Here is a 14,344-nt window from a genome sequence, read left to right as displayed (position 1 = left end):
GCAAAGGTTTCATAGGGCTGAAAGTAAGGTAACAACAAGACCGGCCGTTGAGTAAGCAGCGCAATGGTCCCTGTCTGGCTATGCAGAAAGTCGGGAAATGGGGATTTGGATTTGGTTTCTGGGCTTGGAGGCAATGTACGGAGTAAAGGGGGGTTGATTCGCAGGGATGGGATGGGATGTCACTGTACTTGGCATTTGTTAGAATAAGGTAATTTACGAGTATTTACGATGTGATGGGATGATCCTCACCGCTGGCTGCCGGCCGGTACTTCTCTGGAAGTGAGCTCCGTGGTCATGAAAGAGCGGAGCGGGAGAGGGAGAGTTGAGGTTACTTATGTAGTACTTCGTAGGGGATCGTCGTCGTATATGATTAGCCTGATTAGGTCAATTAACCATCATTCGACCACGTTTTAAGGCTGGCAAGGCAAGGCAAGGCAAGGCAAGGCAAGGGTGGTGATGGTGGGTCGGAGGGGCGGCCGCAATTACTTTGTAACTTAGTATATTTACTTGGTACTAGCTCCTCCTACTTGCTCGTACAGTACTGTATGTACAATATTACGGAGTATTATTATTGTACCGTTGCTGCCTGGCCCTCTTGCCTCAGAGCAGTTAGAGTCTAGATTTGATTTCTTTGGGGCCTTCGTATCTCGAACGAATAATAGGCTATCCTGGCAAAAATCCCTTGGCTGGACCCCACACCAGGAACGAGGATCGGCGTACGGACGTATACTTTAATTTTAGACGGGGTATACCTAAGCTCGTGCATTTATATGGAGTATTGTACGAAGTAAATTTATTAAGAGCTGCTGCTACTGCTGTAAAGACCTATATCCGACCTGAACTCCGGGCAACGATACTTGCTTTCTAACTTGCAATCTAGACGTTTTAGCTTTTCCAATCAATCACACGCCCATTCTATAACTCGATGCGCCCCCTGCTTTCAATCCTTGAAGCAGCAAGGACAGCACAGCACAGCACAGCACGAAAACCGTCTATACCGAACATCCCGTTCTCGGATTCGGTAGGATCAACTAACGCGTAGGTCAAGTCGGGCTGGATTATCAAGTTCGTCCGAATCCGACCGCGGGATCCGAGTTGTTTCAAAGAAAGCTAATTCGTGTATCGTGATGGTGGGTGTGGTGGTAAGGTAGGTAGTGTCTGTAACGTGGTGGAGGGAGGATCAAAATCCCTTTTTCTTTTTACCACGAGTCAATCGCTACCTATAATTCGGCTACTAAATGAGCAAGCAGTACATAGGTAATCTACTCTACCTCGTACTTACAGCTACCTCAGCAAGGTGTGATAGTAACAATACGGAGCATCGTATACTATAAAATGTAAACTTTCCCGTCCGAGTTGGGTTGGCCCAAAGGGGTAATTATCTACGCTCAAAACCAACCCCGCGCGCCATTATTTCGTTCGTCGGACAGGCCAAGCTAAGCAGGTTGTCTCCCTCAGTCACCGAATCAGGTCTCGGAATCGACGCATTATCTGCGCATGCGAACTCCGTACAGTACAGTACTGTACCTACGACACATACGCACGTCCTGCATCTGATATCGGTCAAGTGATTCTGATCGGCATACGGAGTTGCATGTGCGTGTGCGTGGGCGCGCAGCGCAGCGCAGCAGCAGCAGCAGCATATGTATGTTTGAGGCTCAGAGCAGATCAGATGTTGGATTGTTTGCTCTCTCGCTCGGTCGGCGCTTATGGGAAAAGAGTTGGAGTTGGAGTTAGAGTATACTGTAGGGTTACGAAGCCAACTCGGTACCGGGACTTGCCACGCGTCCGTCGTACGGACGAATCTAATCAACGAACGAATGCCCAGTCCTGTGCCTATGTACAGTAGAAGGAAAAGCAAATGGAAATAGAAGCTTTCCAGCGGGACGGTCGGCCATGCGTGGGATAGATGGTGTCTGTCGCAATGTTTCAACAGTACCGACCGGTACGTACCTTACCTCCGCTGTTCCGTCCGTTGTTAGCTCAGGCTAGGACCAGGGTAATGAATAAGTGCAAGTTCATCTACCTACCGCTGTACTATAGCCTGCAATATACTTCGTACCAACGATCAAACGAGATACCCATCTATCTCTTCTCCAGAATTAGCGCTCGCTAGTTTTTCTCTCTTTGTCTATTTCTAAATCAGGTAAAAGACGGCAGAGGCGAGGCCTTTTTGCTCATTGGCTTGGTCGGGTCGCGATGCATGCCATGCCATGCTTTACTCGTATACGCAGGTTAATCACTCTTGTGCCGCGAGGCTGCCTCGCTGCGTTTGCGGTTTACGGTTTCCTATCTCCTACTTGATTACTATTCCTAAATACCAACCTACCTACCACGTGCATCCTAGAAATGGGTATCTTTAGTAGGTACCTTGCAAAGAAGTGCATCGCGGATGCGCGATACTGAATCGGTACAGTAGAGGAAGGAAGTCGTGATTGCGGTACTGTAGACATGTTCTTCGGTTCCTGCCATGAATGGCATCAGATCTTGTTATCGGGTATTTCTCTATTTCTCTGTACCTCGTACTTGCAAAATGCGAATATGTACTTGGGAGTTTCTCGTTGGTTCGATAGGGAGGGATGAATGATTGCATGGATGAGGATGTGTTTTATTTCACGTATATATGATCATGTGTACAGTACATGTAGAGTTGGGCAACTCAACTCCTTGTCGATATGCACCAAGTTGGCACGTACGCATGGCAGGCGCTTGAGGCTTCCAAAGTTGGTTGTATGCCACGAGCTGAGCTGAGCTGATTGCACTCTGCAGTAGGTAGTTACATGGAATTCTAAGATGGAGAGCAGGTAGCTTCACGACGTAAGGGGGGTTTGTAGGCGCCGTGTAGCCGCATGTTGGTTGTGGACGTTGTGATAGTGTTCTGACGTAAGATGTTGGTTGATGTCGTGCGTTTCGTTTCATCTCATGGCGCTGCGCTGCGCTGCGCTTGATCCAACGTCTGCCAAGACGGAAGACATCGTGAGATGTCAGACCTTAGTCTGTAGAGTTGGAACTAGAGGTTGGTTTAGTGTTCTGACATGAGAGCTATCGGACAATCACTCATCAGTAGCTGGAGATTATCCGTTGTCTACTAGAGCTTTGACGTATATAAAGTGCGAGCGAGGTTGATATGTTTGAGATGCAGGTGATTCGGTGAAGGTGGCCGAATGTTGGCAGATCTTGTCCTCATTCTTCCTTTCGATTCTCGTCTCGAAATGCCCGAAAGGTAGTGGGTGTGTGGAGGGGAAGTTTCAAAGGTAGGAATAGCTATTGTAGGTTTCGTGGTCTCTTTTGGTATAGAATTCACAGCACGACTGATTCCTTGTTCCGGGTCTCTGGCTGTTGCGATCGTTGCCGAGGTTCATCACTTTCAAGTAGCTGCTTGGATTGAAGGGAGCTTGTTTTGCCCTCATGTACATTGACCAGTTGTTCGATCGAGAGTATTTTAAGTGTCTGTTGCCTGCATATTGGTATCTTATCTTGACCGAATGAGAGATCATGCGGACTGTAAGTAGTGGCTGGTATGGATTTCATAAACTTTGTATACCTAAGGTAGGCATTAATGTTGGCGCGGGAAGGATTAAGTTGCAATCCTATTTGTAATATCAGAGAACTCACCCACTCACCATACCGTGCTATACGAATCCACCAGCCGCACGACCCGACTATCTATTTACAATTTACACAAGAGCTGGAACTCCTTCTTTGATGTAGCCGGAGAGGAAACCACAGCTAGCATACCAAGACTTCCTTCGCGGTGATAAGATAGGAAAGAGCATAAGCATAAGCATAGGCAAAGAGCTGAATAGAATAGCATAGCGAAGCGAAGCTGAGATGAACACAAACGGACAGAAACTTCACTTCAAGCTTCGATATAAAACCAACAACGCATGCCCAACAAAGTCGAAGTATCCCCTCCCCTCCCCACAGGCACAGAACCCCCAAAAAGAAATATTATTCAAGAAAGTCATTCTTCACAACACAATAGCGATGACATATAAGTTAATCTTTTCTGCATGTTCGTCTTGGCATACGTCCTAAGCAGTCAATCGATGACTTGGCAAACCCTAGATTCAAACCCTAGGCTTTGGAAGAAAGGCAAGGTAGAATGGATCGAGACCCTACCGTGCTGCCTGCTCCGCTAACCATCTGCGTGCGTACACGTACGTAGTTGGACCTCAAACCATTGATAGAACTTGAATGTATTGCAGGGACTCACAAATGCAATCCCCGCTACCCGTCCCCTCCTTGCCTACCTAGGTATGCACGCCCTATTGCAAAGTAATTCGCATTCCCTCCGCATGCCTGACCACTGGGTGCTACTCCTTTCCTCCTTGTCCACACAGCCTTTCATACCATTCGGGAACGTATACATACCTGGTACTTGTTATTGTATCACATTGCAAGTTGGACGTAACATAGACTCAAAGACTTATTGCCTTGAATTACTACTCAATCATTTCGTTATCAACCACTGCTCCCCGTGAAAGGTATCTCCTCAATCACAAAGCTCCATCGCTCAAGAAAACCAAACGAAAAACAATCGTACCATGCCATCAGACATGCTCAACCTTGCGAATAATATGATTCGACTTGATAGTGACACCACCATGCCGCTCAATTGAATAAGCATAGTCGAACAAATTTACTCCTCTGCCTCCAATGGTGCCTCTTCCTCGTATTCCTCCTCACCCTCCGAGACGGAGGCATCCTGGTACTGTTGGTACTCGGAAACCAAATCGTTCATGTTGGACTCGGCCTCAGTGAACTCCATCTCGTCCATACCCTCACCAGTGTACCAATGCAAGAAAGCCTTACGCCTGAACATAGCAGTGAATTGGTCACCGACACGCTTGAAGAGCTCCTGGATAGAGGTGGAGTTACCGACGAATGTGGAAGACATCTTGAGACCACGGGGTGGGATGGAGCAGAGAGCGGTCTGGACGTTGTTGGGGATCCATTCGACGAAGTAGGAGGAGTTCTTGTTTTGGACGTTGCGCATTTGATCCTCGACTTCCTTCATGGAGACCTTTCCACGGCTGTTTATTGTTAGCACAATATAATTATCAATCGTATATAAGTGTGACTTACAAGATAGCAGAGCAAGTCAGGTAACGACCGTGACGGAAATCAGAGGCAGCCATCATGTTTTTTGGGTCGTACATCTGCTGAGTCAACTCGGGGATAGTGACAGCACGGAAAGAGTATGCGCCACGGCTGGTAAGAGGAGCGAATCCAACCATGAAGAAATGGAGACGGGGGAAGGGAACCATGTTCACAGCCAACTTTCGGAGATCAGAGTTGAGCTGACCGGGGAAACGCAGACAGGTGGTGACACCGGACATGACGGCAGAGACCAAGTGGTTCAAGTCTCCGTATGAGGGGTTAGAGAGCTTGAGGGTTCTCATGCAGATATCGTAAAGGGCCTCGTTATCGATACAGAACGTCTCATCAGAGTTCTCGACCAACTGATGGACGGAGAGGGTGGCATTGTAAGGCTCGACAACAGTGTCAGAGACCTTTGGCGATGGCATAACGGAGAAGGTGGCCATCATACGATCTGGGAATTCCTCGCGGATCTTCGAGATCAAAAGCGTACCCATACCGGCACCAGTTCCACCACCGAGGGAGTGGGTGATCTGGAAACCTTGGAGACAGTCACATCCCTCGGCTTCACGACGGACAACATCCAGAACTTGGTCGACAAGCTCAGCACCCTCAGTGTAATGACCCTTTGCCCAGTTGTTACCAGCACCGGATTGACCGAAAACGAAGTTGTCGGGACGGAAGAGTTGACCGAAAGGACCGGCACGGACCGCATCCATGGTACCTGGCTCCAAATCGACGAGGACGGCACGGGGGACATATTTGTTGGAGGCAGCCTAGATGAGATCAGTAAAGATAGTAGAGGGAATGGTAAGAGTTGAGACCGACCTCGTTGAAGTAGACGTTCATACGCTCAAGTTGGAGATCAGACGTTCCGTTGTAGCTGCAAAAATTAGCTCAATGTAAACAAACCGAGCCGCGACTCGAATGCCCGACCGGTGAACTTACACGCCGGAGCCATCGAGACCATGCTCGCCAGAGATCAGTTGCCTATATATTTGTCAGTGTTGAATACTTTTGTGTTGCGGACGTGTCCGGATGGAACGTCGCGCCCAGGTCTACACACCAGAAGGCAGCACCAATTTGGTTACCCTGTCCAAGGTCAGCTCGAGTCTTCATGAATATCAATGGCGTTACTTACACATTGGCCGGTCTGAAGATGAACCTGTACACAGCAAAAGGCACCTGGTCAGCTCTGAGGTCTTTCAAAATTGTAGTGGGGTAATATAGTTCAGGGATACGAAGCCAGACGCGTCGGAAGGATCAACAAAGGCTCAGGAGGGAGGACTCACGATTTCACGCATGATGAAGGTAGAGGGGGATCTGGAAATGGAGATGTGTTTTCGGAGGTTGAGAATGTGAGGTTGGAGAAGGAGTAGCAAGAAGGTGGGTGGATGCTTGAAGGTGTGGAGTGTTGAGTTGAATGGATTTGTTGTTGGAGAACTGCAGCGGTGAGGAAAACCATCAATTGGCGCTAAGGCTGCTGGATTAGGTCTAGAAAGGGGACCTTGCAATATCAACCCACCAACCAATAAATGCACGTGCATAAAATGGAGAACATCACGAGACGAGCGAGGCAAATATCAGAAACGGGCATCTTTGAATTTGATATCCCGCTTTTAAGGACGTCAACCACAAGCTTCATCGCCCTCGATATATCTAAACCGTACTCAACCCTGCCGCAACTATGGAAGCTGAAATCAAGTCCTTCCTGCCCGGTATTGACCCCGTGATCTCGGAATACTCAGTGGGTTACCTCACCCATGCATCAAATGCCTATGTCCCCGAATCAGAGTCAACAGGACCATCTCCATTAGAAGAGGCCGCTGCTTCCATCACTGCTCTCCTAGTCTCTGCATCAGGAGACCCGTCGCCAGAAAATGAAGCCAAGATTGCGCAACTGGTGGACAAATGGGTGCAAAAGTTCAGCGCCTTCGCAGCAGATGGACAACGAATGCAGGTGTCTTCCGCAGCCAAACGATTAGATCAAGCCATTCAAGTGGGAACTCAACGGAACATGTCATCTACGTTGGGAGTGTCTACTGGAGGTGTGGATTTGGAGTCGAACAATACCAGGAAGATAGAGTCTAAAGTTGACCGAAAGAAGCTTGAAAAAGCCGAAAAGAAGATTGCCGCCAAGCAGAGCAAGAAGACTTTCAAGGCTGTTGAGTATGAGGCTTCTAGGTTATTGAACCAACCAGAAGATGCCCAGTCTTATGAGGAGTTCTTCATGGCTGTTAACCCTCTGCAACTTGGGTCAAATGCCCTGGGTCAAGCGAAGAGCAAGGATATCAAGCTGGATGGAATCGATGTGACTATTGGTGGCTTGAGGATCCTGACAGATACCAATTTGACATTGGCCTATGGTCGAAGATATGGTCTGGTTGGTCAAAACGGTATTGGAAAATCTACACTTTTACGAGCCCTGGCACGGAGAGAATTGGCTATCCCAACTCATATCTCCATTCTGCACGTCGAACAAGAGATCACTGGAGATGATACCCCAGCTTTACAAGCTGTATTAGATGCAGATGTCTGGCGAAAGCATCTGTTGGCCGAGAATGTCAAAATCACTAAACAACTAGCAACCATGGAGGCAGAACGTGCCTCCATGGCCGACACATCAGCAGATGCCGAAAGGCTAGATCGGGAACGTGAAGGTCTTGATCAAACCCTCGGAGACGTTCAATCCAAACTTGCAGAGATGGAGTCCGACAAAGCAGAATCTCGAGCAGCTACCATTCTCGCTGGTCTTGGTTTCTCCCCTGAACGCCAACAATTCCCTACCAAGACCTTCTCTGGAGGTTGGCGTATGCGTCTAGCCCTAGCACGAGCGCTATTCTGCGAGCCTGATCTTCTCCTACTCGATGAACCTTCCAACATGTTGGACGTTCCCTCCGTGACTTTCTTGGGCACCTATCTGCAATCTTACCCTAGCACCGTCCTTGTCGTCTCCCACGACAGAGCCTTCCTCAATGAAGTAGCAACCGACATCATACATCAGCACTCAGAGCGACTAGATTACTACAAAGGTGCAAACTTCGAATCTTTCTATGCTACCAAGGAAGAACGCCGCAAGACCGCAAAACGCGAGTACGAGAACCAGATGGTGCAGCGCCAGCATTTGCAGACATTTATCGACAAATTCCGTTACAACGCCGCGAAATCATCCGAGGCACAATCCCGCATCAAGAAGTTGGAGAAGATGCCCGTATTAGAAGCACCAGAGTCAGAATACACAGTACACTTCAAGTTCCCCGACGTCGAGAAACTTTCTCCGCCCATCGTGCAGATGTCAGACGTTTGCTTTGGATACACGAAAGACAAGCCTCTACTCCGCAATGTAGATCTAGACGTGCAACTAGACTCCCGTATCGGAATCGTTGGCCCCAACGGTGCAGGAAAAACCACAGTTCTGAAGCTACTTATTGGGAAACTATCTCCTACATCCGGTCTTATCTCGCAAAACCCCAGGTTACGAATTGGTTTCTTCGCACAGCATCACGTCGATGCTCTCGATCTCACAACTTCAGCAGTAGGTTTCATGGCCAAGACCTACCCAGGAAAACAAGACGAAGAATACCGTCGCCACTTGGGCGCATTCGGCATAACCGGCATGACGGGCCTCCAAAAAATGGAACTACTGTCCGGAGGTCAAAAATCCCGCGTAGCATTCGCCTGCCTCTCTCTCCAAAACCCACACATTCTCGTCCTCGACGAACCGTCAAATCATTTAGATATCGAAGCTATGGACGCTCTGAGCACAGCACTGGCGGCGTTCAAGGGCGGTGTGTTGATGGTCAGTCACGATGTGACTATGTTACAGACTGTGTGTAAGAGTCTCTGGGTTTGTGATCATGGGACCGTGGAGAAGTTTCCAGGCGATGTGCAGGCGTATAAGAAGAGGATTACGGAGCAGGCGGATGCTAGTGGGGTTGTGCAGGCTCATTAGATAGAGTTGGTAGATGAATAAAAGCCTTGCCTTTCGCAATCTTGCACGGGAAACTCCAACAAACGCTTCTGTAAAAGGAGGTCCTGTATGTGTCAGAGAAAGTTTTCGTCAGCTTGTATGAGTTAGCAATGAGTGCACCTTCTTGAAAGTCCTGAACAACAACCTCATTTCCTTCCATTGCATTCAATCCAAATGACTGTATCACATGAATGAACGAGGGAGTTTTTTGACAGCAAAAGCAAGAAACCACCTCACCACATCAAGTCCCAGAAATAAACTCCTCCATTCAGGAGCTAAAGCTTACTCCACTTCCACTTGGTAGAATAATCGAAACATTGAACTCGCATCCTTGGAATTTATTAATGGATCCAACTTCTACCGTGAATTCTAGCTTGGGATATTCTTGCTACAGTTTTACTATCGCCTTCTCCAGACGACTTACTTATGCATTATAGGGTGATGTCTGAGAAAGTATAGTATGGTACAGAGTAAGCCAGTGAATGACCTGCCATTAACTGCAACGATAATCTGTCCATGCCTCTGAGATGTATATATAGGAAAGACTAATCTACAATGATAGTTATAGACAGAGAACACGCCTGGAATCGGAAATTGTGGTTCGAGCGAGCAAGGACAACATATTATATATATACCTAACTTTATACATAAAATCCTATAGAGATTTCGGAAGGCCCATGGAACGAACGAACGAACGAACGGGTTTAAGAGTTGACGGCAGCATATCTCTTGACAGCATTGTAACTTAGATAAACCACCGCTGTGAAATAATATTCTTAGGATTTGTTATATATTAAATGTACCGCTCCTTATGTCTTCGGCATAGTTGATTCCTATTTCTCTATCCATACTCTCTTTCCACACATGAAGGAATTTGACCTCATCGCGCTATACCTATCTCATGAATTCCTATTAAGGAGGGACTGAATTGCATTTATAGCTCCAGCTCCAACTCCACCACTAGCGCATATAGTGCGCACTCTATTTAAGTAGCATAACTCCTACACCTTCTCCACACGGAAAAGTCGAGTGGAACCGGATGTTCTTATCCACGGGGTGTAAAACTTGGGGTGGGGGGAGTATATCTTGAAGCCAGAAGATACCAGACAAAGCGCAGCCATACGGTCTTGTATGCACGGCAATCTAAAGAGCAATGGAAAGAGTACCAAGAGATATGGAATTTTGTGAGTATGAGTATGAGTATGAACATTAACAGCAAAAGTGCACTTGACTGCAATTCAGCCAGTCAGTCAATGAACACGAGAGCATCCTTTGACCAACTGGAACTTCAAAGTTTCATCAATTAGTAGGACACATACTGAAAAAAAAAAAACTTGCGAAAGAACATCATTGCGATGTGGTCTCCGTTGCAATAAATAATCTTGGGATAAGAATAAACGCTGTTGATATTCATTGCATAGTAGTCGCGAGAGGAAGAGAAAATATACTACGAGGTATTTGCGTCCTGCGGCCCGGAAGCGTATGGCATCAGGTAAGAACCAACATGTGAATGGGAAGGCGGAAGGAAGGTATGTTCTGAGATCCCAAGTATCCAGTGAATCAATCCATTCCCAACATCCTCGAAGTATAAATTCCAAGCTCTTGAAAACAGTAATATCTTTATACTACGACTTAACAACGGATGCGAAAAGCTCTAAAACATACTAACATACCTCTTCCTGTATCTTACGAAACGAATCAGATGGTAAGTACGTAATTACAAATCAAACCAAACTCATAACCACTAAACGTGATACTAATCCTCAAAGATAAAGATGAATTGACAACAATCATCCAAATGACAGCAGAACCGCTCCAAGGGAGCACGACTCCATAATTTTCACACTAGAAACGCATATCTTCCTCATTTACTAGATAGACTACACGCGCAGAACCTTTTGATAGAAACCATCTATCTGAATATAGGCTAGCCCTGCTTTCCACCCTGATAACGCTATTCACCTTTTTGATGTTCAGGAGAATCAAGGATGTAATTATATACATACATATTACGTTCTTACATTACTATGGAATGCGAGTAAAGAGGAGCGAGGACGCTGGAGCTGATATTTCGACCTTTCGTGTTGTGTGGTATAGGATGACTCTTGATTTCTAAAACTGTCTTCCCACTACCTTCCCAGTAATCCTTCCTTACCCTATCCGTTCCACTGAGCATGCAGTATCATTAGTCCGAACCCCATTACCATCCCCAACTTCCCCTACATTTATTTTCCTTTTCCTTTTCCTCCCCCTCTACCCATATATAACCATCCCGCCATACTTTCCAAAGCCACGTTTGCGCTTAGCACTTACCAAAGAACATCTCCGATTCGGCATACATATTCATGAGCTTCCCCACTAGTCGAGGATTCAAATTTAAATTTGTAATTTGTGTTTCTCGTTTAGGGGATGAATAGAATATGTACAGCAGAAGCCAAACGAGCACCAGACATGTACAAAGCTCCCCCTAGCTTATTTATAATTGCAAGGTGGATCTCTAACTAGCAGTAAAGGTGTTTGGAAAACGTGTACATCTGAAGCAGAAGTAAAACGGCGCTCAGTACTCATGTCCAAGTAATGGTGGCAAACGACGTGTATGCTGCATTGTACGTCCATCCTAAGAGCAGGGTCTATATCCTGTTAGTATTTATCATTGGACATTGTATTGTAGACGTGTTGTCAGAAAGCCTGCCTACCCTTCCCGATGGATCGATATCCGGATACGCATGGCTTGCATAATTCCACGGGGTCGTACAGCCATTACCACAACCCGGTGTGACGAAGAGAGATTGCGGGGTAGTTGACCAGACGCCAGTAAGGTCCTCAGTTATCGAGTACGTGACTTGGAACGTGTCGTCTACCGCCAGGCCGTCGTTGAAAACAGCGAGCCAGCGCCCGTGATATGCCGACCAGAAAATATCCTAGACCAATTGATTTAGTCCCATAACCGTACTTTCAAATGGAGTAGCACAAACTTACACCAGTACCTATTCCTCCTTTGTTGCTGAAAACGTTGGATTTGGTGTCATTTGCGCTTGGAGCCGTTAAAGCCCACGTCGACCCATCCCAGTATGTGTACTTGCTTTTATCCGCAATCGAAGCCTCCGCAACCTTCGCCACTTTCAACCCACTATCTGCCGTACTTGGCGCTGCAAACAGATATATATCATCCGAGCCATCCCGAGCGCGAGCCAGCCCGTAAATACCATAGTTAGTCTCATTAGGTTTCCACATCTGAGCCGATATCCTTTCCACGGAAGGTGTGTTATTGCTTTTTAGAGTGATATTGGCTAGCGTGGAGTAGATCATGGTGCTCGGGTATGGAGCAGTGAGATTGACATCGACGACATTAGAGACTGTGTATCCGCAAGTACCACCGCACCCACTGACGATGTTGGTGTTTGGCCAGATGGCGATGCGGAGGCCGGACGCTGCAACTTCGTCTGGTTCGAAGGGCCATTGCTGCATGGGATAGTTGGTGCCGTAGTCGGTGAGCATCGTTCCATTCTAAGAGCTAGTAAGCTTCTGACTTTCTGTTTGTCTTGTCCCGCAGGAGAATTTAACGTACAGTATTAGTAGTAGCAATGGAATTCGAGACGAAAGCATTATTGCCGTCAGCGCCTGTATCGGAGAAATTGATAATATGCGTCCCGTCGATTGTCCCGCCTCCACCGCCATCTCTAGTGATTCCCCAGTTTTTTGTAAGGGTAGCATTAATGACCGGTCCTATACTTGCTGCCACAGGAGGAAGCGCGCCTGCACTTGCATTTGAGCTCTGAATTGAAGATGCTGCAGCGTCTTTCAAGCTTGGTATAGAAGATGCGGTCACTTGAAATGAAGACTGAGCAACAGTGGCTGCTACACTTGTTGTTGAGCTCTGCTGCGTTGTGGCAAAACCCGGTCTTCTAAAGTGATCGAAAGTAGGACGACGTTGAGCAGCAGGACCGCCAGCGGCCAAATGTAATAAAGCACACAAAACAAATCTATATTGAGTAAAGACAAACATGTTCATCGACAAAAAGAGGAGATGAGATGAGAGGAAAGAAATTAAGATACGGGGATGTTTTTGACCTTTGTACTTAATAGGAATTCCTTCTAATCTGAACATGTCAAAATGGAAGGTGGAAGGATTCAAATCAAGGTTCATGGGATCATCCTTCGCGCGGCATCTGGGGAAGGTAGTCAGTCGCTCTAACCCTGGGTCTGATCACTGGCGCATGGCCATAATCGTCCACTTATTGTTTCACGTGATAGACGTCGTCGCATTTACTCCTAATCTACGGAAGCAAAATGGCTCGTCAAGCGAACATGGCCGGTGACATGTTGTATGGCATCTACACCTGAAAATAAAAATGACCAGTGCAACCTGCAAGCAGCCACCCTTAGACAAATACTAAAACTGCCCCCCTCTCCCTATATACCTTTATCGCCTCCACCGCGCATACGCTCCCCTTCTACCTCCCTAATTGCTACGTATGAAGCTGCAGTCTAAGATGCTAGTAACAAGGAACGCCTATGAAAAGCGAAGAAATAGCTCTGCAAATATCCTAAAGAGAGTTAAACTATAGCTTATTAAATCTTTTAGCTAAAGCTAAGAGCTCTTAGCAATTCAATTAAATTAGATGCAAGTTAGCTAAGCTGAAATCAAGGTTATAGAGGCAATAATAAGATCTTAACAGACAAGAAGGAAACTAGCCTATACTACTTCATTGCATCATAGATCTTACACAACCAGCAGCCTACAAGCGATTTAGAAGATGCGTTGGATTTAGATGATACGGCTATTAGGGTTTACTTTGCGACAAGGAGGTTAAGGTCACTTTATACCAACTTTCATATGCAATAGTAAATACGTATCTATTCTCACCGGCCATATTCGCTTGACGGCCAAAATCACTTCTGTAGACTAGGAGCGAATGCGACGACGTCTATCACGTGCAACGATAAGTGGACGATTAGTACGAAGCCGAGGTACTGTACCCCAGAAATACGGGAGATCCGTGCGGGAACATGGTTCGGGACTCCTGTCAGACAGTTAAGATGCTCGTAGATCGCTAACCGAAGCACGATGTGGAAATCTGAATTGCGGCACGAGCTCGCGGTTCATTCATCGAAAATGACATGTGATTTAAAATCGTCAAATAGATTAAGCCTGTCCAAAGGTTCTTATATGATGATACGAAATTGAGGAAGCAGAATCAGTCAAAGGTACATCAAGCAGATTCCCCCATCGACTGAATCGCATCCACAGTCCCATTCGCCACACTTGTG

General features: G+C 46.8%; 3 protein-coding genes across 3 annotated transcripts; 1 reads left to right on the top strand and 2 right to left on the bottom strand.

The window, feature by feature from the left end:
• Positions 1-4,642: 4,642 nt before the first annotated feature.
• tubA (Tubulin beta chain) lies at positions 4,643-6,407 on the bottom strand (the record flags this gene model as incomplete). The annotated part of the gene is made up of 7 exons (XM_031153130.1): positions 4,643-5,036; positions 5,089-5,879; positions 5,932-5,986; positions 6,052-6,093; positions 6,119-6,195; positions 6,245-6,268; positions 6,396-6,407. The coding sequence occupies 7 exons, from the start codon at positions 6,405-6,407 to the stop codon at positions 4,643-4,645; spliced, it is 1,395 nt and encodes a 464-aa protein (XP_031001942.1).
• Positions 6,408-6,790: 383 nt separating this feature from the next.
• Positions 6,791-9,055, top strand: GCN20 (the record flags this gene model as incomplete). The annotated part of the gene is made up of 1 exon (XM_031153129.1): positions 6,791-9,055. One exon carries the CDS (start codon positions 6,791-6,793, stop codon positions 9,053-9,055), a length of 2,265 nt encoding a protein of 754 aa, XP_031001950.1.
• Positions 9,056-11,637: 2,582 nt separating this feature from the next.
• On the bottom strand, positions 11,638-13,079 carry LHYA1_G008208 (uncharacterized protein; the record flags this gene model as incomplete). Its single annotated transcript, XM_031153128.1, has 4 exons — positions 11,638-11,703; positions 11,770-11,994; positions 12,053-12,580; positions 12,642-13,079. 4 exons carry the CDS (start codon positions 13,077-13,079, stop codon positions 11,638-11,640), a joined length of 1,257 nt encoding a protein of 418 aa, XP_031001949.1.
• Positions 13,080-14,344: the final 1,265 nt, after the last annotated feature.

The sequence above is a fragment of the Lachnellula hyalina genome, assembly GCF_007821495.1.
Source record: "Lachnellula hyalina strain CBS 185.66 chromosome Unknown contig00200, whole genome shotgun sequence".
In the NCBI taxonomy this organism is placed as follows: Eukaryota; Fungi; Ascomycota; class Leotiomycetes; order Helotiales; family Lachnaceae; genus Lachnellula; species Lachnellula hyalina.
The sequence above is the reverse complement of the archived record's forward strand: the minus strand, read 5'-3'. Positions and strand labels throughout refer to the sequence as shown.